Source organism: Coenobita brevimanus, chromosome 70 (genome assembly GCF_032717465.1).
Source record: "Coenobita brevimanus isolate Jiangsu-jjx chromosome 70, ASM3271746v2, whole genome shotgun sequence".
NCBI classification, from domain to species: domain Eukaryota; kingdom Metazoa; phylum Arthropoda; class Malacostraca; order Decapoda; family Coenobitidae; genus Coenobita; species Coenobita brevimanus.
In genome coordinates this window covers 42241192-42267508 of record NC_137023.1, presented here as the reverse complement: position 1 = coordinate 42267508, position 26317 = coordinate 42241192, and the positions used below count along the sequence as shown (strand labels likewise).

Genomic DNA, 26317 nt, shown 5'->3' with positions numbered 1-26317 from the left:
ACTCCCTAACAGCTTCTCCTAAGTGATTTATTTCGTTTATTACATCTCATTGTCTACTTTTGTGTTACGTAAACCCTTTCATTATCGCCATACTCTGCATAAATAAAGTACAAAAGTATATTAATCAGATGTATCCAGAAATAAATCACTATGGAAGAGGTGTTAGGGGGCTTCCTTACACGACGAGAATCCGGGCCTTAGTGTCCGCTTAGCTCAGTAACATCGTCTGGTGGTAAGATTTAATGAGAAAGAACGCCATCGTTGTGAAGAGGTTATCATAGTCTCAGCAGCTTAAGGGAATGGATTTCTAGCACCACTTCCCTGCCTTCGATGCCTTAACGCTTTCATTACTGTGACGTCATATCTTTTATATCTCTTCCGAGGATACGATTTTATTTATCTTAGAAGATGCTTGTATGAAAGAGGGTAAACACTTCAGTCCGATTCCGCATTTTTCTATTCTATTCTTGTTACCAGAAGACGATTTATATGAACGTAGGAGACAGCTCTAGAAGAGAAGAGATTAATAAAAGCTATAACCAGATGATAGCATGATTGAAATGAAAAATACGTTATCGGACCGAAGGGGTTAATGAAGGCTGTATGTTGCTGTTCCATTTCAGAAAGCTTTATCTGGGTTATATATATATATATATATATATATATATATATATATATATATATATATATATATATATATAATGGAGGTAGCGACAACAGCTGAGGTAGACGAGGATAGCAGAGGACGAGACTGAGGGTCGTTTTCTTTGAGGCTTTGGAACGATTTATTCTGGACGCATTACCTCCGTATCGTCTTGAATGTTGTTGGTGCAAAGTATGTCGATATTGAATGACATAGTTGACATACTTTATGGTGCAAAATAAATCGCAAAGGAAGAGATGGTACGAATCATTTTTAAGCACTTTCAGAAGGACGGTGTGAATAAATCGCTAAGGAAGAGATGGTGCTACGAAGCCTCTTTTAGCACTGCAGAACAGGGGCGGTTTGGTCAGCGTAGTATGTTGCGGTAGAGGTGAACCAGGTTGGTGTCCAGGTGGTCCTTGGTGACGTGGTCCATGTTGGGGGTGGCGGGGCGGTTAGTGCGGGTATGCCACACCAACACCTGGTCAGGGGGTTAGTAGAGATTACGAGAGAGAGAGAGAGAGCGGAGGTTAACTTGGGTCTTGTTGGCAGTTTAAATTAGGTTAGCTTATATTAACGAATGTGGAGTTGGATTAGCTTAGAGTAGGCTTAATTTGAGGCTGTTTAAGGTTAGATCCTGTCAGGGGTTAGGACAGGTTAAAACATGCTGATTGTGATGTTAGATTAGGTTAGAATATGCTGATTACGGGATGAGCTTAGGACAGGTTAGAATAAGCTGAATGTGGGGAGGGAGAGAGAGAGAGAGAGAGAGATTGAGAGGAGAAGATGAACTACGTCCTCAGATTAATAAAAAAGGTAAGATAGTGTGGTGGTGATGACTTACCTGTGTGCAGCCCCATGCTAGAGGTTCGAGGTCCTCCAGTTCTAGTCGCAGCTGCCTAAGGAACCCGTCTTCAAGGTAGGACACTCTAATGGGGATGGTGGCCCCGGGACTGGCGTGCACCACACGTAGGTTCACTGCAAAACCGGCCATGTCCACTGCAAATTTTCTCCCGGCCTGGTGGAAGGAATATTCTTTTATTCTCTCTCTCTCTCTCTCTCTCTCATCCTGAAGAAAATCTCTAACCCCTCTCAGGTCCGTCGATGGCCAAGAGTAGTCAGAATGGTGTATTGATTTGACTATGGCACGTTATTTTATAGCTACTCGCAAATTTATCGTGAAACCTGTCTTGTAAAGCGCGAATTTCCTCTCTGCTTGTTGGTGTAACTTGTACTGATTATCTGCACCATAATAGGTCAATAAATCATCATCATCATCATCATCATCATCATCTAATTCAAGGGCCCACTGTTTCTGTGAGGTGGGTAGGATTTAGGAATATATAAACACACACACACACACACACACACACACACACGAGAAACTATCAGCGGAATATGTGAACTGTGCCACACATTCGTAAACTAGTTATTCAAATCTTCGGAATTCTCGGCCCCATCCCATAGACAGTACCATACACACATGATTCATCTCAGTAATTCGCTGTTGCAACACCTGTGGGATAGAGCCATTTATTTGACTGCCATTTTAAGAAAAAGAGGGAGTGAGATCCTTGTTGTAGGCGTCTGTAGATATGTCGTTACTTATTCCATTTATTTTTATCATTCGTCATTTATTCTTCAGCATTATCATATTGCGTCCTCGTACATTTACTTACCATTTTAAGACATTTTGACTTACCTTCAGTCTCATTTACATATATATATATATATATATATATATATATATATATATATATATATATATATATATATATATTTTTCCTCGGTTCACCATTTAAGTTATTGTCATTCTTTCTGACTTACCTGATCATACTGCCCACATACAATCTCTTCCGTTATTTTCGTCCATTAATCGCTCTCAGGTGTGAGGAAATTTGACGATGTATTAATGTGTGTGTGTGTGTGTGTGTGTGTGTGTGTGTGTGTGTGTGTGTGTGTGTGTGTGTGTGTGTGTGTGTGTGTTGTAGTGTATTGTGTATGAAATGTAGTGTAGTGTGGTGTGGTGTGATGCGTGTGAAGTTTAATGATAAGGTGTATTGTGTATGAAGTATAGTGTGGTGTGATGTTATGTAGTATGGTGTTGTGTAGTGTGGTATGGTGTGTGTGTGTGTGTGTGTGTGTGTGTGTGTGTGTGTGTGTGTGTGTGTGTGTGTGTGTGTGTGTGTGTGGTGTATTGTGTATGAAATGTAGTGTAGTGTGGTGTGGTGTGATGCGTATGAAGTTAAATGATATGGTGTACTGTGTATGAAGTATAGAATGGTGTGATGTTATGTACAGTAGTGTGTGTTGTGTAGTGTGGTATGGTGTGGTGGTGTAGTGTGGTATGGTATGGTGGTGTAGTGTGGTATGGTGTGATGATGTAGTGTGGTGTGGTGTTGTGTAGTGTGGTGTAGTGTAGTGTGGTGTGGTGGTGCAGTGTGGTGTGACTGACCTGGAAGCCGTCATGGAAGGCTACCACCTTGCCGTCCCTCACCACAGGAGAGCTGATCCCCAGACTCAGTATCATGCCCACGGGGAACACAGACGCTCGCCGGGTACCTCGCATCTGTGTGCAGTAATAGTAATATCAATAGCAGTAATAACAATTGATGATGATGATGATAACAGGAACCAATAGTAATGATGACATAAATTACCATTAAAGCAGTAATAACAGCAGCAATAATGGCAGTATCAGTAGTAAGAATAATCATACTAGAATGGCAGTAATACACACAAAAAAGCTAAACAGTAGCAACACAACACACAGCATTCACAGTCACTCAGCAACAACTTCAACTCTTCAGGCCTTCTAAATTTTTGTCTTCATCCAACAGGCTATACCATCCACAACAAAGCCGCATCATAAATATTTTGTAAATGACTTCGATTTAGCCCTTTTTCATTACGAGAGGTCTTTAGCATAGTAAAATCATCTGAAGGAAATTGACAGGGCATCATTGTACTGAAGAGGCTGATGGAGGTTGCTTGTAAGTACTTCAGTGAAAATGATCTTTTTTTATGTGAAGGATATGGTCCGGAGGTAGCCAGAATATAGTGAAAATTGCGTCATCATACAGAGGGAGTTAGAAACGAAGTGCAGTTTGTCCTGTGCGATTTAGAATATAAGGGCCGTGTTATTAAAACTGGTGTTACAGGTGTTGGATGAACTGCTGTCAGATGTATGCTTATTGGATGTTTTTAAATATTAGAGATGTGTCACTGATGTAAACATCTGAATTATTAATCGGTTTTAAAACACCTGTGAGGATAGCAAGTGGTTAGATTGCATTCCAGTATACATGCCATTACGTGATTAGCAATGAGACAAAAAGGTTGAATGTTTAGATATGAAAGTATCTTTAGGAACGAGGTTGTCCGTCAGTCACTCTTTAGGGTGTTCCGGACGCGAGATGGTCCATTCCGTAGACATTAAAGAAGCCCCATATTAGGGGCCTGAAGCTCCCGCATCTGTGTTGTTCATCTGTACTTTTCTTCTGTCATGTATTTTAATAATCATGCAGAGAGGGGATTTGCCTTACACTTGGCGATCTCAGGTGGGTCAAGCTCATCATCACAAGGTCTAAGGATATACTGTGCTTGCCTCGCCAGTTACTTTGCATATCAACGAACAAAATTCCCAGTATGGTGAACTTCACTAGGGATGTATCGATCTCAGATTTCATGGTAACTTTTTAAAAAATAAAACTCAGATTCATGACTCCAGCTCCCCAACATAATATCCAAAGCCGAGCGTAGGAGCGGAAAAAGAGGAGTGAAGGTAGCGCTGATCGGGATGTTAACAAAATATCAATGACTGTGGACAAGAATACTTCGGTCGTAAGAGATGGCTTCTATGTAAGTTTTCAGCATTTTTTTGTTTTTTTTTTAGGGTAGGGGGGGGGCTTTATGGCCATCACCCTCTGTGTGGGGCATTAGGCCAAATTAGATGATAAAGAACATCACGTCTTCGCCGCACCAGCGCTGCACAAGACAGCCATTCTAAGGAGCCAGGCGTGGAGGCAACATATGTTAGAAGGATCATAGATCGGCCAGACACACCTCCTCCTTCGTGACGAGCAAGACGGGTCGAATATCCTCACCCAGGTTGGCAGCCCAGAGCAGATCGTAGAGATTGGAGTAGATGGTAGCTCCAAGCTGGTACGACCGGATGTGGGTGCTGAGGGTCAGGAAGTGTTGGTAGGAGGACATGTCCAGCCGATCCTTGCGGTCAATTGATGGAGGGGCGAGATGGGGTGCCCTCCACTGCTGGAGGAGGGAAGGACTCAAAGACCTCCTCCTCTGCCGAGGAGACGGTTGACACTGCCTCGGCCATGGAGGTGGTGTCAGAGGAGCCTTGCCCCTCCTCAGTCTCTGTCAGTGGATGATGTACTTTGGCAGTGATTGTTGCTGTGTCCATTTCCAGAGCCAGGTCAGTGATCGGGATGGCAGTCCTTCTGTTGAGGGGAAGCCTCCAGCCTCAGCCTCTTCCACGGTTTAGTGCGGGGGCAGCAGGTCGTGGCTGCCAAGCCTGATGCTCCCATCGGCAAGAAACTGAGTGTGCATCGCACGTGAAGCACTCGAGAATGACAAGACGAGGCAGCCCGTTCTCCTCAAAGATCTTTTTGGTAGGAGAACGCGCAGAGCCCCCTTGTCAACCCTGCAAAAAGCCTTCTCTATCGCGATGCACATCTTCACGATGGTGTTTATCTCCCTAGGACTCACTGTCCCCGTGCATGGGCAGACCCTGCACGGCCGCACCTCCAGGCCCAGTAACTTTCCGAGCCTCAGGACCCTAAAGGCAGCTTCACACTGGGACAAAAATGGCTAACATGTGAGCCAGTTTTGCGACCTGCTAGCCAACCTGACTAACGGTGAGCAAGATTTCGCTTGTGAGGCGAAATGGATAACAATTCTCGCTCACAGCTTGTTGGTGGGATTAGAACACAAAAGAGCCTGTATTAATTTTGTAACTGGTGAGAAAACCCATGGCACCTTCAATGCTCCCGAGGGAGCATTGGAGGTGCCATGGGTTTCGTTTAATGATGGCTTGGCAGTGCACAAAAACATCAACGCCAGTATCTTGGCGCTTGAATCCATACCCCACCCTGGCATTAAATCAAACCACGATCCCTCTGATCTTCTGGGCTGCTGGAGACTATTGTCTGCTGGATGCCTCCCTTGACAGGTTGCAGGCAATAGCAGATGTGTCTACCATGGCTGTCGGTCGTCCTTTCTCCTCAGCTCTCTCTCTCTCCTCCCTCCGTTTTAAGCAAGTAGAAGGTGTGCAATTTGTTCTGTGTGATGCAGACTAACAGGGTGCATAAAACGGGGCAGTGTTAACTGTGAATCTAACTGCGCGATTTGGATCGAACACGCCGGTTCAAGCTTGCAAATCACTAGGTTTTGTGGCGTGTACAGTTGGAGCAAATTGTTTGCATGGACTGACCTGATGATGTGCAACCGTTGTTTACCCGACATCCTACCAGTGTATTTATTTTTCGTTGTTGCACTTAAAGCCACATCACATAATGCATGAAGACTGAATTCCTCATTAATGTGTGAAGAGATCATCTTGTCATTCGCCAGTCTAACAAAATAAACACGTCCACCAAAAGTGATGCACGCATCCAAATTGTACAAACCATAATTTGCAGTTGGATGGATAGTTAATACTAAGCGTGTGTACGAACCTTAAGGAATGCTTCAGTGCTGACTGGTGGGTACGGGATTGCTTTTCTACACTTATAACAAGGAGTTTAATTTGTTTTGTGCAGAGAGGACGTAGCCCGTTATCTCATTGTCATAGGGGAATTCGTAGCACCTCATCCATAGATATTAATTTGTTTCATACCCATGAATATCCTCTTAGATGTTATTGCCACAACGTGTGTAGATATTACAGATATAAAAATCATATACTCTTTAAGACAGTATGACGAAATGCGCAAAATAAATCGCTTAGAAAGAAGTGCTGCGACATCTCCATTGTCAGTGAAAAAGTTTGAAATGTATCATTAATCAGAGGGTACGATATTTACCTTCTCAGGGACATGTATTTTTTTTTTTTTTTTTTTTAAGCTGTCGCCAGACGATTTGATTCACCTGAGTTAGTTTGGAAGCCTGAGACTTGCGTTCATTGTGCCACCTCCATGCCTTCCCTCGTGCTACCCGGGCATCTGGCAGCGCTCATGACTGGAATGTTACACAGCCATATTGCAGAACTTCTGCCTATCAGAATTCTTTTATTCCCCCTCTCTGGAACTCGCGTACCTGGAGTTGTTTCCCCCAAAACTTCAACCTGCAGCAGTTCAAGTCCAACTGTTACAGATTTTTTATGAACAGAGGACGCCAGTAATCTGGTTTATAGGTTACTTTTTATTCATTTGTTTTTCCTTCCTCTGTTCTGTTATTTGGAAAAAAAAGATACTAGTGCCCTTAATTGTCTCAAGGTCGGGATAACTCACCTACTCCAGGTAAAGCTAAAAGCTTTGATGAAACTGAGAGGAAATCATCTGAACCTGAGAGTATTCATTTTCAGTATTAATATACACGAGAGCAGTTTGATTTGTACGATGTGGACTGAGGAATGTATCATTGATGACAGACAGTACGGTATTGATTTTCAGTAGACTTGTGATATCAGTGTGACGTGTGTGATATAATCGCACACCCGCATTTTCAGTAAGCCTGGTCAGTGATTTACATAATGTTTTTAACAGTTGGCTGGGAAGGACAACAGAATTAAGCCATTCCCTACCAAGAGTCTCCCTGACCTGGATACAGTTATCTGGCGACGGTATGAATTATATTAAAAGTCATTTTACAACGAGAAGTCTTCCTTAAACTGAATCAGTCGTCTGGTAATATACAGTACACAGACATCTTCGTTCATTAGGGGTCATAGAGACTCTAATTTTCTCACCTTTCCTATTCACAGTGGGTACTCTGTTTTCACTTCGCTCGTTTGTTTTCTTTCTTATGTGCTTGCGAAAGAAAAGAAAAAAAATCCCTATCTAATTACAGGATTTTTGTTAGAGCGGATGTGTTTGTGTACTGAACTTTAAACTTCATTGATGGAGTGATTACTTATGGCGTAGTTCAGCCTTTTAATGACTGATGACGAGTAATGTATTTTACTTAGGTAGACGCTAGATTAAGTTATTCTTCGCAGACAAAGCTCTTGTCGTCCAAGAACTAAAGAGTAACTGGGTTTTGAAATATCGGAAACATGTACTAAATAAAAGAGGTCGGAAATCGCTTAAATACCGATATTCCTCTCCCCCCCCCCACTACCGTCAGATGATTTATGTTCAGCTTAGGGGAATGTTCTAGTAAATAAGGGGTTAGAAACTATCCTCACTGAATCAGGTTATGAAATAGTGTGTAACTGTATTATAGATTTTTTTTTTTCCTAACTTGGCAGAGATCTGTGGCCCCTTTCAGCACAGTTGTCGCCAGATGTATTCAGACTTGAGGGACGATTTAAGTAGTAACCAAGGAGAGTCATTCCTACCTCATGAATAATGATCCTCGAAACTGATGCAACCACGACTTTTTATTCAAGAGTTGAGTGTTCCATTTCCATTAGGTATAAACAAGCCAACAATAGGAACAGTCTTGCAGTTATGTATTACAGTGTCGGGTTACTGTGTGAAATGTGTCCTGTTGGATCGAGCCCAGAATTGTGACGATTTGAATGCTAAAGATACGAATGTTTACCCAATAACACTGGCCATACTGTTAATAGTTCTCCTTCTTTTACTGCTTTAAAATTCCGTTTCTGGATCCTGTGTACTCCATGTATTTATAAGAAATAGTTAGGATGGTGATGATTATGATGATAGTGGCAACAATAATAATGACGAGGATGATGCTGTTAATGATTATGATGAAATATTGACCAACTTTTAAGGCTGAGTGTACTTACCTGTTCAAAGATGCGTATGTCGTATGTGTTATCGTCATCAGCGAAGTAGAGGACTCCTTCAGTAGCGTGTTCCCTCACCCAACGTAGCCCCTCACGCCTGCGGGAGAGTCCGACACAAGTATGGAGGAGTACAAAGGAAAACAAACAGCAGCATTACCGTTGGTCCATTCGAGGCTTTTTGTTGTCGAAACGTTGTAACTAACAGTACCATTGTGTGAGTTACAGACAAGGTTAATAAGGCAGAAGCGCCCCTCCCACCCCGATTCCATGCCCACAATATCCTACAGCCGAGGTCGGCAGGAAATAGTGTGTACTTTCTCATCATTACATTGTCATTAGGATTGTCCAATGTCAGTCCCCTACCACCATCTTCGAGGTGTAGGGACCAGAGGTTAAGCTACTGTTGTTTAGTAAATGGCAGGGTAGATGACCAGCCTGCTCCCATTGGTGGCATTACATAATCGGACAACCTCCAGTCACCTATAGACAATCAAACTTCTGTACATGGAAGGGGCTGCCACTTCCACTGGAGCGTTCTAACCACTAGACCTCCAGACAGTATAATATTTTATTAATCACCTTCATTACGATGACGCGTTTTAAAATATATTCCTGCCACCTCCATAAAATTTCCTTGATTAAAAAAAAAGCTTTATAGTTTATTGTTTTATTTTAACTTCAATCTGATTTTTGTCGTTTTATTAGTTACCTCACGTAGCTCAGTGACAGCACTGGACAGTACTATAGGTCTGCATCCTCTTGGTAGCACTTCTTCGTGACTAGCTTCATTTTCTAGTTTTATTCTTTTGTCAACGCAGCATTCAAGATAAAGAGATGGCAAATATAGGCCAGGTTAGAGTGTAAAGAGTATAGTTAGGAGTTAGTTACTTCCAGTAATATATCGATACTGTTTTGAGTATAATCAGTACAGTATCGTATTTTAAACTCATGTACTAGTATTTTATACATACCTTTTTAAATTTTGTACATGCCACCTCCAGGCGATTTTACGCAACTATGGAGAGACTCGTAATATGAGAATTAATGGATATACTTTCTAATCCCCATCCAACGAGGTGTGTCTGTTACACTGAATAAAATCCCCCGTTGGTAGTAAGAATATATCTGACGGAAGAGGTTAATCTTATACTTGCCAGCACCGAGCGATTTTATTCCTGTTAAATCGAACATGTGGTAATGAAGGGGCAACAATCGCTTATTGCTAATCCGTCGACCCTCTGTGTAACGGTACCTTTTTGGTCGATTGTACATCCATGGCCGATATCACTACCCATTACCCCCTTTCCTCCCCCCCTCCCCCGTCACTCCTCATCACATCCCCTTACCCTACCCCTCACCTTTTCCCCACACCCCTTACCCCTGATTCCCTTACCCCTTACCCATTTTCCTTAATTCTTCACCCAGCTCACACACACCCTCCTTTACCCCTCACTAGGTGCTGGAGAGGGACGCCTTCACGTTGTGGCATCGATATAATCGGACGACTATGCTGCCATGTTATACAAACGCCTCTCAGTTCCCTCATTGTCCACCGAAAAGAAGACGGTGAACTGCAAGAAAAAGACACCTTCGGCCTGCAGCTTACTATATTCACATTCAGATTAGCCTAGGGTCACAACAACGGCAACACCTCATTCCACCTCTTACTCCCTCCCCTTACCCTCTCACCCCATTCCCAACACCATCCTTCCTACCCTATACCACTTGCATTGTAACTCTCACCCCTTCCCCGTTTTCTCACTCCACTTCTCGTTCTTCCCCTCATCCTTCACTTTATTTCCTCACTTCTCACTTCCCGCTCATAAGCCTCCCTTTCCTCTCTCACATTTCACCTGATCCTTTATTTCCATCCTTCATTCCCTCCCCTCACTTCTCGCCTCACTTCCGTACTTTACCATGCACTTCACCAGCCACCGTCACCCCTTAATTTTCACGATATTCCTCCTAACCATCCCTCAAGTCTCCCGTCGCTATTCACCTTATCTCTTCCTCTCACCTAGTCCCTTTACTTCCTTATTCCTTCTCTCCCTTTACTTCTCACCTTTCTTCTCACCTGATCCCTCACATCTTTACCTTACCCGTCACATCTTCACCTTACCCCACAAGTCCTCATGTAGCTCCTCACTTCCTCACCTAACACCTAACTTCCTCATTTCATCTCTCATTTCCTCACCTAACTGTTTTTCTAATTCATGTCATTCTCACTTAACCCCTTACTTCCTCGCTTCGTCACCGGACTCCACACGTTCTCATCTAACCCCTATCATCCTCACCTAATCTCCTTACGTCCTCACCTGACCCCTATCAACCCCACACTTCGTCACCTAACCCCTTACTTCCTTGACTGACCCCTCACTTCCTCACCTAACGCCTCATTCTCTCACCTCAGCCCTCAACCCTCACCACTTTCCTCTCCCCCACTCACTCACCTGTTAAACACTCCCCTGCCCATCATCTTAGCGTCCTTGTACTCTGGCGGTGTGGTGGCTGAGAGATGAGTGAAAGGCAGGCCAGACCTCACCAGCAGCTCACCAACCACCTCGCGCGGATGCTGCAAGGAGTACAGTAATCAGTATTGTCAGTCAGTTGAACAGGTAGTAAGTAATCTAGGTGAGGAAGCGAAAGAAACTGGCAGTGAATCGAATTGGCTGGAGAAAGTGTGCAGAGATGCTTCTAACATGAGTTAAACCCATATTTTTAACCTGATAGCCGACGGAATAAGAGAAACAGTATAAAGTGACATAAAATAAGAAATCAGTGGGCAGGCAGAAAAGTGAGAGAGTTAGTGGGTGGGCACTGCCTGAAGAAAATGATAGCATAAGAAAGCAAGAAAACACCGAACCGACGGAATTAGAAAAAAAAGGAAAAAGACAATAAGGGGGCAGTGGCTGTAGTTGGGTCATCTGGATCATGAACATTCAGAAGGCCACTGTCGCTGCTCTTGTCTCGTGGCCCGTAAAGGACATAGCACGGAACACGGACGACCAGAGACAGTAGGGAGTTGGAGGGAGGTGGGGGAGGAATAGGAAGTTCAGTGAGGAGGGGTTGGAGGATGTTGGAAGGGGGTGGGTTGGGGGAAAAAGGGAGAGGGGGGAGTTAGGTGAGGAGAGAGGGGGGGACGGAACACCGGACGACCAGAGAGGCAGTAAGAAGTTGGAGGGAGGAGGGGGGAGGAATAGGAAGTTCAGTGAGGAGGGGTTGGAGGATGTAGGAGAGGGATGGGTTGGGGGAAAATGGGGGGGGGAGTTAGGTGAGGAGGGGGGGGACGATATACAGAGGTGTAAGCAAGAAGAGAGTAGGTTGGTGGGAAGGAAGGGGGGATGGCTAGATTTGGGAGAAAAAGGTTGTAGGGAGAGGATGGGGAAGAGAATGTGGGATGTGGTAGGAAAGACTAAAAGCAAGGAGGGTGGGGTGAGGTAGAAAAGAGTGATATGGGGATAGGAAAAAGTAGGAGCTAGCGGAAAGGTGATGGAAAAATGCAGGAATGAATGGTGTGAGGAAGGGAAGTGTGGAGTGAGGTAGGACAGAGTAAGAGTTTGGAAGTAAAGTATGGGTGAAATAGGATTGGGTAGGAGCCGCAGGGAGAGAGTAGGGTGAGGTGTGAGTAGGACCATGAGGGACTGGGTGGGATGAGGTAGTAGTAGCAGGGAAGGACGGGTGAAGTAGGAAAGAATGGGGAGAAATACATTAGGTAGGAACAAGCAGGAAAGAAGCTGGTTAAGAGGGGCAGCAGGTAGTGAATGAATGGGTGGGTCAGCAGGATGGGAACGGGTAAAATGAGAAGACATACTCATCATTACGACTGAGTACCTGGGGATCGTATTCATAAATGATTTTAATTGATTTCCACCATCAGCAAGTCTCATAGCAGTTATTATCAGAAGTAATTTGGTGGGGTGGAGGGTATTTTTTCACGTTATTCACTCCAGTGCGTTTGAGAAGTGGTGAGCGGTAGCTGTATGAGTGAAGGTATAGTATATACAAGCTTTCCTATAGTAATCCCACACACAGCTGAAAGACAGGTTATGAGTATGGAAGCCAGGGTACGACGGGTGCAGAGCTGAACCGTGGGAAGTGTGCTGAGTTCTAAATAGTGTGTTTAACCGCGGCGAAAGGAAGCAGAAAGGATGAAGTTGAGTTACCTGCGGGAGATAAGAAAAAGACATATGCACTGTAATCCTTGCCCACATCCTAGCGTTTTTCCTTTAACTCCTTCAATATCTTCATGCGATTTTATTCAGGTTAGGAGAGAGTTTCCAAACGGGAAGGGACGTGTTAAATATAGGCCTCATTAATCCCTGCAGACGATTTCATTCAGCTCAAGTTTTTTTTTTTTTCCTGATGGAAAGGGTAGATATAGCCTTCATTACTCCATTATGATATAAATAAAAGTGTCTTAGGGATGCACGATTAAGCTAGGAACAAACGTCATTGGAGTGAAGGTGTTAACTGTGGCACAAGGAGTGAGAAGGAACGAGGTAGAATGACCTGAAGCAGATAGGCATAATTATGTGCTTAGTTTATTAGTAACATAAAAAAGGATAATAATATGTAATGGACAAAACAAATCGCCAAGGAAGAGGCCTTACGTAGTATTGTAAGCCAGCTAAGATACGGCTCATTACCATTCATGCGTTGATGTTTAGTAGCTCGTAATTTCTTCACTACAATGACGTGTTTTTGGTTTTATTCTGATACCTACTCATACGGTTTTATATAACTCGGGGAACTTCTCATAGTCAAGGGACGTCATTCTCGTGTGGTTAGGACGCTTACTAACACCTTTTCCTTACCGGTTTATTTCTGAGAGTGCACCGTTACTATATTCATGTGTGTTATTCAAGCAATCTACGTAGACATTGAAAAGATGTAAGAAGCATATAAGAGAATATTAATATATAATTAGGAAAGTAAATCGTCAAGAAAAAGGTGATAAGGGTTACACTCTCCACTGAGCTCCTCCACACTGAAACGTCCCTCCAAAGCTAGGAATAAATCCAAGACTAAAACAGATATACAGGGCGATCCACATATAACGCTCCTCTTCCACTTGCTGATTTCTCGTGTGTTGTGCGGGCGGCTCAGTCAGTGTTTATCAAAGTATACCTGGCGTCATTTATTCATTACCTACTGCTACTGCCACACCCACGCCCACTAGCAGAGTGGTATTGATGGACGATCCTGTATATCATCGTGGTGAATGGGTTTAGCAAATGATCTTACCGTGACCGACAGTTTCTCTCTCTCTCTCTCTCTCTCTCTCTCTCTCGCTCTCTCTTCCCCCACAAGACTAAACCCTTCAATCCGGCGACGTATATTTTATCCCTGCTGCGTTCAGACAATATCTTGCATCTTTGGAACAGAAATTGTGTTGGGAATGGGTTACTGGAGAGTTTCTAATCCGGTCCTAACAAATGCTATCTCCAAAGGTAACAAAATCGCTTGAAGGTGGCAAGAATAAAATAAAGCAGTATGTCGTGGAAGTGAAGGTATCAAGAGTACAGTTAGTACAGTTTTTCCACAGTGAGTTGTTTGTGATGGAAGTCGCGCCCAACTCGCCTCTTATTGTTTGCAGTGTTGGCCTCTGTCCCAACCATTCAAACTGAACCAGTATTAATGGTCTTGGCACTGCGACTTCAAGGTTATACAAGTATTAGGCGTGTTGGTAATATTAACACTCCAAGGCTTCTGTGACTCATTCTCAGTTGAATGAAGTCGTCTGACATTAGCTGTCAGAACTGTCCTGACCAGCAGAAGATTAAACACACGCGAAGTGATACACTATAACTGATAAACTTTTCCCTGTCTTTGATGATTCACGCACATACATTACACACTACACATTCAAAGCGGAAAAATAGTTAATACGACATTGACGGTACAAATATGGTTGTTGTCATCAACAAGTAAACCTTTTGCTCAGCTGGTGTTTGAATTTCCTTGAAACATCTTAGCCGGATACGGTATGCGTAAGATTATGGAACATGCACTTGCTTACACAACTGAAGTGTACAATCTACAAGACTGATGGTCAATTGAAGCTAGTAAAATGCTTTAGAAGAAAAGCGGGTTTACTAAATCCTTAAAAAAAAAAAAAAAAAAAGTTTTTTTTTTCCCCCCCCCAGCTGATACTCTATGCGTACGCCAATGGATTGTGCACTTGCTTACAGAACTCATGTGTTCAGCCTGTAAGACGTATTGGAAATTAAACCTTATAAAATGCTTAATCAGGAAAACAGGTGTATCTGAATCTCAAGAAAGCAGGAAGAGAATTGATCTGGCCTTTAAGAGAGAGAGAGAGAGAGAGACCTGTATTCTCGTTGGCATGACGGACGTCGCGGCACTACTTCCTGAATGATTTATTTTGCATATCACATCTAAATATTCCCTAGTTTGTACTTAATATCTGTGAAGCATTGACCTAACTTGCATCGGTGACAAAGAGGAGGCTATTAGGGTGTGACAAGCAGAGAACATGGGTAAAAAGAAGATTATATGAAATCTGCAAAGTGAACGAGGATACGAGAGACGGAGGACGAGGGAGCTGCGATCGTTCAACCCTTGATGAAGATTCAGAGCGATACCTACACGCTGGTTGATATTCTGGGGGTCACCTGGTGGGCCTCTCACAGCTGACCACAGGGGAGAGAGAGAGAGGGGGGGGGAACGATAAAGACAAGGACCAATAATATGGAGATAGATAAATAGAGGGGGGAGGGAATGACAGACGATTTTGTTCAAGCCAGGGAGGGTTTTTAGCTATTAAGGGATTAATGAAGGCAGTGTCTATTCTCTTCAGTTGAAAAAGCTTATCCTGAGCGAATTAAAAATAAATAAATAAATAAATAAACGCCAGGGATAACAAAAATAATAACCATCATGGAATTAAAATTGGTTTAAGTTGTTTTAAGGGTCGTCATTTATAAAAAATTGTTATGGATGTCTCGTAGCATTTTTTTCTGGGCGATTCGTTATGAAAACAACAATTTGATATTTTTTTCTATGTTAAATGTTCCTAATCCTAACATATTTACATCATTAACGTATTGTACAAGAAGACAGAGAGAAGTAGTGTGCAACATACGAGTGAATCACTTGGGATGAAGTGCTATGAAGTTTCCTATATCATCTTTTTTTCTTAATTAGAATTACACCGGGTCACAAGTCACACCCATCTACACCTGTTCCTACTCCCTAACTCTGACCTCATCTCCTGTAACTGTAATTCTATGAGCTAAAGTTACAAGTAACGGTTAGAGTGCATGAGCAAGCGGAGAGAGAGGGGGAGGGAGTGTAGGAATGGTTCTTGGCGTAGTGTAAAATCTTGTGGACTATAATTTTAACTGTATGTGTGATTATTGTGAGGGACGATGCGGCGATGTCTCCACTCGCCCGCCAGCACTTGAAATCCGTGTTCATAAAGGAACTTTCCCAATTTTACCATAAATCTCCAAAGCATATAACATGACCGTATTCATAAAGGGTCTTACCTATTTTCTACCATAAACAAATACAACACATTCTGGCCGTATTCGTGAAGGGTTTTACCTTATTTTATCGTAAGCAAATCTCCATAGCATATACTGTAACACCTGGTCGTATTCATGAAAGATCTTACCGAATTTCTACCAAACACAAAGCTAACACCTTCTGTTCGTATTCTGAAAGGAACTTACCCAATTTTACCATAAACAAATTTCCATAGCATATAACACCTTCCGGCCGTGTTCATAAAGGATCTTACCCAATTCCTGTCAAACACAGATCTCCATAGTTATTATAACTTTCATTTCGATGCCATCTTGTGTATCGTACCCTTTTACCACCAGACGATTTTCAGTCAGCCCAGGAAAGACTGTTGGAACTGGAGAGGTTTGGTATATCTTCATAACCCCTCCCCCCCCCCCGTTGTATAACTTCCATTGGGTTGAATAAAATCATCCAATGGTGGCCTGGTTAATGTGGAAAACTTGTCATCGGATTGAAGAGGTTACGTATAGTCAGAGATAAGACTTGTTCTGTCGTATATTCCAGTTTAATATTCATTCCCGTCTGCTTGGAAAGTGGTTAGTGCTTCTGTGAACGAAAATAAGTGGTGGAGAGAGACGCCTTACAGTGGTGGCATTGATGTACCCAATCGGCTTCACTGTCCAGTTATACTAACTCCCCTCATCTCCCTATCCATCAAAAAGAGAATGAGGCGCTGCGGAAGGGCAGCTTCATTCTGCGGTTTACCCAGGCTACGTTCAAATGATCCTGAGGCCACAGCAGTAATTTCAGTGAACGTAGAGGTATAAACAAGGTGTCTTATGGACATATTTTGGCAAGGATAGTTTATGAATACTGGGCGTGGACAGCGGCACATCGAATGTGCAGGTGCCGGCCTTGGCCATAGCACCAGGGCGGGGCGGGGAAGCGGATGGCGGTCATGGGCAGGGATGTCATGGTCCTCTATGTAGGTGTACACAGACGGCCTATGTAGGTGTACACAGACGGCCAAAGGTATACCCGTTACACAGCCTCCAACACGTAACCTGTAACATTTCGTTTTACTTTGTCTCACCCCAAATGAATTTAAGAAATAATTTAATTCTATAACGGAACAAGTTGTATGGACCTGCGAAAAAAAAAAAAAATGAGAGGGGGGGGGAAGAGGACTGAGGGAGAGAGAGAGAAATCGTGTGCATAAATGTGAACATTTGTACTGTATTTGTACGAGTAACTGCAAGTGCTGTTCACCGTTACGCGTGGTAGTTAGTTATGCACAGTTTTGGGGGGGTCGGGGTTGAGGGCCAGTCCCCCCCGCCTCCCAACCCCTTGCGCTGTCCCATGGCCTTCCTCAGGGACACAGTACCCATGTTAATATAAGACACTGCACCGTTAAAACTGGCCCGTAAACAGAGGGGGGGGGGGAAATAAACTGGCAGACAAAAATTGTAAATTATGATACTGAACTATTTTTACTAACTGTACTGTGAAATTTCTGTTCCTGTATAATATTCTGCCTTGCGACCTGAAATATTTAAAAATTAATATTATTCTGTTAGATTATCCTATGGATGACAGAGGAGGATGGTTATACTCACGGTTGGTCTGACCCACAGGCCTGGTGTAGGCCGAGTCTGTTGTCTCAGAGTTTTATAGAAAATTTGATTTGGTGGACAACACACATGACTGGACATATCACGATCTTTCAAGTTACCACGACTCTATAGCTTCTATGTTCAGTTGTGGACGTAATGTCGATTAACTGTTGCGATAAATAACAAAGTTAGCAATTACTTTCAAAACCCTGTATTGCGTTCCTCGGGGCTCAACAAAAGTCTTAGAGTATTATGTAAGTGTTTCATAACTGTTCAGCGTAAAAGTGGATATTACTGTCCGCTGTTTTACCAGCTGACGATCACTTAAGCACATTTTTGGCACATCTGAAAGGATTTCACAATCAGATTCAACCTCAGGTCTCCGGCCTAACTATACTTGTTTTTGGAGAGAGGACGAGATGAGTGTTGAATCTTCCCGTAGTCTTTTTTCTTCCTACAGCTGCATATCCTGGTCGGAAAAGGAAAAATATCTCGTTATTTTTTGACTTGCGTCTTGTAGGTATTATTTGCCTTAATTTTGAGTTTACGTAATTATTATTTGCAGATATTATCTTTCATTGTTGTGAACTGTCAGTATCATTATCTATCGTATTGATTACCTGTCGTACTCGTTATTTTACATTTGTTACCTGTCTGAATTATTTTGTCGTGGTAATTGTTTGTCATAATATTTATTTTCATAGTTACATCTATTGGAGTTATCAATAGTGGTTAATATGAACGGCTGACCAGGGTTGCTGTATGCGGGATTTTATTGGAAGGGCAATAGCGCACCGCCCTCCTCCTATCAGCTTTTTGTCACGAAGCTCATAGATCCAGACCCAGGGGTTTCCGTCCTTGACTAATTATTGGAAATCCGTAATCCTGTCCTTGTTAAAGGATCCTGGGCTAAAATGTGTTGAGAGAACTTCCCAAATATTATTATCTATGGTAGTTATTACTTGTCATAGTTGATGTGGACGGTCATTAACAAAACTTTTCGTGAGTGTTATTATCTGTAGTAGTTATTATTCCATAGCTTCTGGTAGCAGCGGGGCCCCTCCATACAATAATAACCAGGATGCTGAATAATACATACACCAATCGGAGAGTAGAAAAAAAAATAGCAGTATTAGTTGGTGAAATGTGAGGGTTGGGTTGTACAGCAGCTATTGTCATTCACAGCAGGCACTTCCCTCCCTCCCTCCAACCCTCTCCTCTACCTCTCCCTTCCTCACCTTTCCTCCCTCCTCTCCTCCTTTCTTGGCATCTTCCGTCCCTCTCCCCATTCCTCTTCCCAACTCTTTAATCTCTGTGTCCCCCTCCCTGTATCTTCCTTTCCTCCTTCCCTCCCTACTCCCACTTCCATCTCTTTTCCTCCCTGTGCTTCTCTTTCATCTTTCCTCCCTCCTTTCACTCAAATCCCCTCTCCTCTTTATCTTTCCATCTCTCATCTCTCCCCTCCCCCTCTTTCTTTTTCCCATCTGTCCTCCCTTCCTCCTTCCATCGTCCATACTGCCTTCGCCTCTCGCCTTCTCACTTTGTCGTCTCATTTTTCTCCTCTGTTTCCTCTCCGCCCCTCTCCCCTCCCTTGCTCCACTCTCCTCGTCCCTTGTTTCCCCCTTTTTCCACCCCCCTACGTTTTTTCCTTTCCTCCCTTCCCTCCTTTTCTACTCTCCCCTCTACTCTCCTCACCCCTCCCCTCCCTTCCCCTCCCCTCCTGCTTTCCATTCCCTTCCCTCTCCCTCCCCCTCTTACCTCCTTTTCCTCCCTCTCCATCTTCCTTTCCTCCCCCTTTCCACCTTCTCTCCATCAATAGCTTTTCCCCACCCTTTCCTCGGCCGTACTTCCTTTCTTATCCTTTCCTAATTCCTCCCTTCCGCCTTTCCTCCTCCTGCCCCCTATTCTCCCCTCCTTTTCCTTTCCCATTCCCGCTTGATACGTTCTTCTGATTCTGAGGGGGAATATGAGTATCTGGACTTATAACCTGCCTCATTTGTATGGTTTTCACTCCACCTAAACATGAAAGTGGCTGTATCCCGTCATATACTCGTATTCCCCTCCAACAAATGATTTAGTATCGTCAAAATGCTTATTTCTTTTTTATTTATTTTTTTTCCTTTCAGGAGACGAATTATTAAGTTTAGGGAGACGTGTGGTAGTGAAGGCCTTAGAGTCAATCTCCATTAACCGTTCAAAGCAATGACGCCATTTTATATTTGTTCATGTGACTTTACTCAGCGTCGGGAGTACCTTAAATACCGACTCACGATATTCACTAAAGAGGAAAACAGTTAACTTAAAAATCATTTCCTTCTTCCGTATATATATATATATATATATATATATATATATATATATATATATATATATATATATATATATATATATATATATATATATATATATATATATATATATATATATATATATATATATTCTTGCTACAGACAGACTGCTTTTATTCAGTCGAGAAGGGGGGAGGCACATGCATCTTAAATTCAACTTCATGTTCTATAAGATATTCTTGTCAGGTCGTTGTCAGTGTTTTGCAGGCCCTTTGAGACGGTCGTTTATGACTGCATATGATGTAGGTCAGCGGAATGTTGAATGAACTGTTTACACCTCTTCTCTTCTCACATTCCGTCTCCGGCTTCGGTGCTTTCATGTGTTGTCAATGTTCTCTCCGTTTGTGAATTTAGTTGCATGCTTGCTTGTGCAACCGATATACCTTACACTCTCTGGTCTCCACCATACAGCTGTGTACTGCCAACTCACAGGCAAAAGTTTTCCTTCGCCTCCGCTATGACCTTTCCTTCGCTTTCGGCCGGTGTGCAAGCTTTTCTGGAATAGTCGAGTGCTGCAGGATTATGATAGGAAATTCCTCTGGAATATAGGTCACCTTGGGTGGGCAGAGTTAGCAAAATGGAAGAGCACTGGAGAGGAAGCAAAAGTTAGCGGTTTCAGGGTGCCGGCGGACAGTGTTAAAAACATTCTTCTTTCCTACTTCTCGCTTTTGTGCCAACTGACTGAAGTTTGGACACAGCATTAACAGAGTGCGTTTCTGTAAATTCATTATAGCTTTTAACACTTTAATTAACTAGTGTACCCTCATATGTACCCCCAAAAAGTGCCCTGAATCAGCCACTAGGCTGGTTTCCAGTTAGATAGCTTTTCTTTTTATAAGGGTCATCCTTGGGTAAAAGAAAAAAAAAAAACATTAACACTCATATTTTTGCCGAAAATGTACATCGGTAAAGATATATTAGGGTTTTAACCACTACTATTATGGCGTCTTTTTATTTATTCATGACATTACTGGACACTTCTGTTCATCTCTGGGGAGACACCCCGAAAGGAAGAGGTATATATGAGGTTAATCTACCCCGTCTGGTTGGAAGTCTCTAAAGGTAAATAATATAATCCGGTGGTAGCAAGAATAAGAAAAAAAAGAGTGGTAATCGCAGTACAAACGTCAAATGACTGGTGAACGTTCATTAACCGATCATGGAGTCACGAGGTGTGCTCAAATGCAGGCATCCAGGGAAAAATTGAGGCATGGAAAATATTGAATGTTTACCTTAATGAGTTTGTGCAGTCAATAGGCAGAAATTTTGTGCAGAATGGAAAGAAGTAGGTAGAATGGAAGGGGGGTGGGCAGAATGGGAGGGAGGCTAGCAGACAAAATGGGAGTTTAGCAGGCAGAATGGGAGGGAGGCAGGCAGAATGGGAGGGAGGTGGGCAGAATGGGAGGGAGGCTAGCAGACAAAATGGGAGTTTAGCAGGCAGAATGGGAGGGAGGCAGGCAGAATGGGAGGGAGGCAGACAGAATGGGAGGGAGGGGGGCAGAATGGGAGGGAAGCAGACAAAATGGGAGCCTAGCAGGCAGAATGGGAGTGGGGCGAGCAGACTAGGAAGGAAACAGGCAAAAAGGGAGGGAGGCGGGCAGAATGGTAGGGAGGTAGGCAGAATGGGAGGGAGGCTGTGACTGAATGATAAGTAAACGTGTATCGAATAGCACAGTGGCTGAAGAAGAGACAGGCAGGGGGTATTGATAGGCAGAGGATATGGGTAGGCAGGGTAAATGGAGAAGTAGATGGGTATGGGTAGGCATGCAGAACAGTGATAGGGGGGGTGTGGGGCGTGGGTAGGTAGGAGGCTTGGGCAGGCAGACAGGAGGATATGGGTAGGATGACAGACAGGAGGTATGGAGGTATGTGCTGAAGGGGATAATGTAGAGTTTCTAGTAGTTTTACCAAGAAAAGTCTAAACAAAACGTTATCAAATCATTTGTTGATAGTCATCCATCGAGTCATTATACAGTTTTTTATTGCCTCATTAGGAAATCGGGGACCCAAGAATTAAAGATAAACTTAATTGTCCTGAAATTTAAGGGAAACTATGGCAGACACCACCTTGAGTAACGGCCCTGTCTTGACTGCCTGGGTTTGAAACGCCAAGAAGCTGCTGGAGATTATTCGATTATTGAAGGCTCACCAGGGCGAAAGGCTGGTCATCCGCCCTGTAACCCTGGACTGCGGTATTCTGATTTGGACCTTCTGCACCTCGAAGGGAGTAATATGGGTCCGGCTGTTAAATGTTTTCCCAATAGTCCTTTATCTCCTAGTGGTCTTTTATAAAATAATAAAATATTTTGGTTGTAACAAGACATGTGGAGAGAATGGAGAATAAAAGACTGACTAAGAGGGTGTATGTAGGTGAGGTGGAGGGAGGGAGAGGGAGGGGTAGACCGAGGATGAGGTGGAGGGATGGAGTTGAGAGGTATATGAGGGAGGGGGGGGTGAGTTGGGGGGAGGGGAGTCAAATGGTGGGTGACAGAGTGACTTGGAGGCGTTTTGTCTGCGGCCACCCTTTGCGGGATTAGGGCGTCGGGCTATAGATAGATAGAACAAGAATGGAATATGCAAATGTATCATTACACTGTAGTGATCAGTGGTGATTGTTTCTAATCCCTTCATTACAGGCTGTCTCTGTAAGTGTATAAGTATGCCATTGCCATAATCCCCTTGAAGATGTCATATTAGCCCAGGGCGTAATTTATCCCAGTTTAGGAAGCAATGTGTTAACCCCTTTAATACGGGACATTTCCCCCTATCTAAGCAAATCACTGTGGTAACAAGAATAAAACACGTTCGAAAGTGCCAAACAGAAGTGGGAATTAGGGCATTAATACGAGTCTTTGCTAAATTCTAAGGGAGTGAATAACCCCGTTTCTGGGAAAAAAAAATAAATGACTGACAAACGGATAGGACCGCTCGTATAAATGCTCCCGCATCTATAAATAAACATATCATAAAAATATCTCCGCTAATACCAGTACACCAGTCCTGTATGAGACAGCCTTAGCATGTATTCACTATGGACAGTGAATGTTAGCGCCGAAGTGGTGACATGTGGAGGTGTAGGAGGACTACTGGGCCTTGGGATAGGCTACTGCCCCCGAGATATAGGCTCTGAAGCCTTTGTCCAGAGTCGGACACACACACACACACACACACATATATATATATATATATATATATATATATATATATATATATATATATATTACTAAAAAAAAAAAATGGTGGTAAAAGGGTCAGTACTATCTTCGTGTTTCCCTGTACGTTGTTGGCTTGTTTGCTCATCCCGTTACCATGCTGGCGGCTGCACCTTTTGCAAGTTCGCGAGGCTGTCAACAACTGTGGCACCTGTGTGCTGGTGATAACACCACCATCAGTGTCCACACCTGAGTATGTGGGGCCAAATACTCCACCCCACCCCATCCCACCCGCTCCCACGCCGCCCACAACGTATTCCTTTCAAAGAGTTGGGTCCGCACCTGCCGCCCTTTCGTTGTGAATATTAAGATACTCACAAAAGTAGCGTTATATATTATTCTTGCTTTACCCCTTCAGTACTACGACTTTTATATAATTTATTATTTCTACCCCAAGACTACTTCGTTCGGTTCAGAAAAGCCTCATCATAGTGAAAGACAAAAAAAATCCTCATTTACCCTTTAGTGAGTGAATATATTCTTTGGCTGAGTAAAATCCTCTGGCAGTAGTACTGTAGCTGTGAATTAAGTTAAGAAGAATAGTAAGTAAATGAAGTTAGCTAGTGTAATAAGGGAATGAATTGAATAAGCGTTTATGTAAATGAAAGTGATGTGCCGTAATGAACTTGAGTTGTGTAAGGAATGTAGTTGAGATATGATGTACAGTATGTGACAGTGACAATGTAATGAATGACGATAAGTGTGGGTTAAGCTCTGTCATACTGTTTCCGTCAACAGTATCCATTTAGAAGTTACGATAACGTGGACTCCTAAACGTACGGCAGATCATAGACTATACGTGAAAATTAATTTTGTTTAGTTACTCCTACCTGTTACTTTATTTATTTATTTATTTAGTTATTTACGTTTGAGTGGCAAAAGAAAATTTCATTTTTGCTTGCTACCAGTGTCACTGCCACAAGTGGCGCTCCCCTCAGGCTATGGATCATATTCTTGTTGGCGTAGGGGGGCTTCGTTGCATCTTTTTAACATCGATATACTTTGCTTTACTTTATATGACCTTTCTGTGTATTTAAATTTCCCTAGTATTGACATATTTTGTCTCTATCGATTAAGAGGACAAAAAGATGCAAGTAAATGCATCAGTGAGAAGGACGTGCCATGAAGACTCCTTTGCCGCTAAAATACGACCCCATGTCCCATACAAACCAAGATTATTAGCTGCTGTTGTGTACAAGAAAAGCACCACCGTTTCCCATTTGTGTTATTTTATGGTTGCCTGTTTATTTACAATAATAATAATAAATTTCCCATTTGTGTTATTTTATGGTTATTTATTTATAATAATAATAATAATAATGCTATTATTATTATTATTATTAGAATTCACGATTTCCTCCTGCTTTCGTCAAAATCCGAGATCGATGATGGAAGATCATCAGATTTTTACCTTCAGTATGATATGACCTGTGATTATGATGAGGAAGCTAAGAAGTGCAATGAACAAGTTAATGACGGTAGCTGGTTAACACTTCCTGGCTTTGAGGACTCAGTCTTAGGCTATTACGTAAATAAATTGTCCGCTGTTAGTCGAAGAAGAATACTAGAGTTGCCCTGAACATGATAGAAAATTTAGACACTCCCAAGACACCCCCCCCTCCTCCTTCCCCCTTACCTCGGCGTCCTCTACCACAATCCAGTGTAGGGCTGGCACATGCATGAGGGTCTGCGCCAGGCGGGTAAGGTCGGCCAGCTGGGTGTTGCGTTTGTAGGTGGGTGTTATGACGTACAGGGGCGGCCACGCTATACCACACCACGCAGTGGCCGCAGCATCGGGGAAAAGCACACCATTTATCAGTAACACTGTATCAGAGTTATAAAGGTACTAATTCACGGAACGTGCATTATTAAGTTAACAGCATAAATGGAAAGCGTTAATAAGTGATCAAGATCGATGTTCGTTAATGCAATTCAGCATGCGTTAAGAAAATATGGCCTAATTATGCAAGTATTCAGTAATCAGTGTATATTAATAAACTAAATCTCTCTCTCTCACTCCAATATGATGTTTACCAGTCTGTAGAGTATCTCACTAGACCTTGCTCCCATCTGTGGCACTACTTGATCTATGATCATTTGGGGTTCAGACTAGTCCCCATGGCGAGGTGGTCACTCCGACTGAGGCTTTCAAATTACTAACCACCAACCTGGCAAATGTTAGAATCCCCGAAAGCAGTATATTCTACGTCGAACTATAAAGCCAACCTAATTTGCCAGTATTAAGCTAGGCACCTGGTGGGTGGTTAGAACGCCACAGTCGGAGTGACTGCCTCTCATGGACTGGATCCTTGTGATGTGACTGGGTCCAGGTCTTTCAGTCATTCGTTCGTTTTTAGATATCCTTCACCTGTAGTGAAGGCCGGGCCATACATTAGCCCGGTCAGTGGGGTGTGGGCTGACTTGTAAAAAGTAAGGGGAAAGACAGGGCCTGGGAGGTCCCGAAAGGGCCACCCAGCACACACGCCGTGTCTTCTTGCTGGTTTTGTGGTGTGTGTAAGGAAGTGGGCTGGTCATCTACTCTTCAGTGCACAGGACAGTCTAGTCTCACCTTGTGCCAATATTTCTAGAAGTTGGTAAAGTAGGTCTGGCTGTTGCCGTTTACGTGATATTAATACTTACGTTCCTTTTTCATCTCCTCTTTGTCCACCAGGTCATTTTCATCGTCATCTTCGTCTTCATCCTGGTCGTGATCAGGGTCGCCGCAGCTCATCTCCAGTTCTGCCATCTTCTGCAGCACCACCATCAGGTACAGTGACTCCACCACCACCACCATCACCATCACCATGCGGCTCAGTGTCAGCCGCACCATCCTTTATAATTCACTTTATTTTTTTTCGTTCACTGGATTTTTTCGTGGCCGTTGTCGTCCCAGGATTTTTCTTTTTTCGATAATGTTCACATCACTTTTCAGTTAACGTTCACATCATAGTTACAAGTCTGTAATAGCAGGTTAGTTTTTGACATTGTGTACCTTTCATATTTGTAAATCGTTTTCTCTTACTTAGGCTTGGAGCGTTTTCTCTCAGGGATTGTGACTGGGGACAATTATAAGTTTG

General features: G+C 43.0%; 1 protein-coding gene across 1 annotated transcript; it reads right to left on the bottom strand.

Annotated features, from left to right (window-relative positions):
* Window positions 1–1010: 1010 nt before the first annotated feature.
* LOC145406429 (galactosylgalactosylxylosylprotein 3-beta-glucuronosyltransferase P-like) lies at window positions 1011–26070 on the bottom strand. Its single transcript, XM_080277585.1, has 7 exons — window positions 25881–26070; window positions 24877–25064; window positions 11027–11148; window positions 8577–8673; window positions 3099–3212; window positions 1488–1661; window positions 1011–1124 (listed from the first exon to the last, which is right to left on the bottom strand). Exons 1-7 carry the CDS (start codon window positions 26068–26070, stop codon window positions 1011–1013), a joined length of 999 nt encoding a protein of 332 aa, XP_080133711.1.
* Between the last annotated feature and the right edge of the window lie 247 nt (window positions 26071–26317).

Excerpts from the sequence above, each read along its gene's own strand:
- LOC145406429 (XM_080277585.1), bottom strand. The coding sequence starts at position 26,070 with ATGGTGCGGCTGACACTGAGCCGCATGGTGATGGTGATGGTGGTGGTG. Across the intron at positions 25,065-25,880 it reads AGAGGAGATGAAAAAGGAAC|TGTTACTGATAAATGGTGTG; the intron begins GTAAGTATTAAT and ends ACTCTGATACAG. Across the intron at positions 1,662-3,098 it reads CCTTCCATGACGGCTTCCAG|GCCGGGAGAAAATTTGCAGT; the intron begins GTCAGTCACACC and ends TCCTTCCACCAG.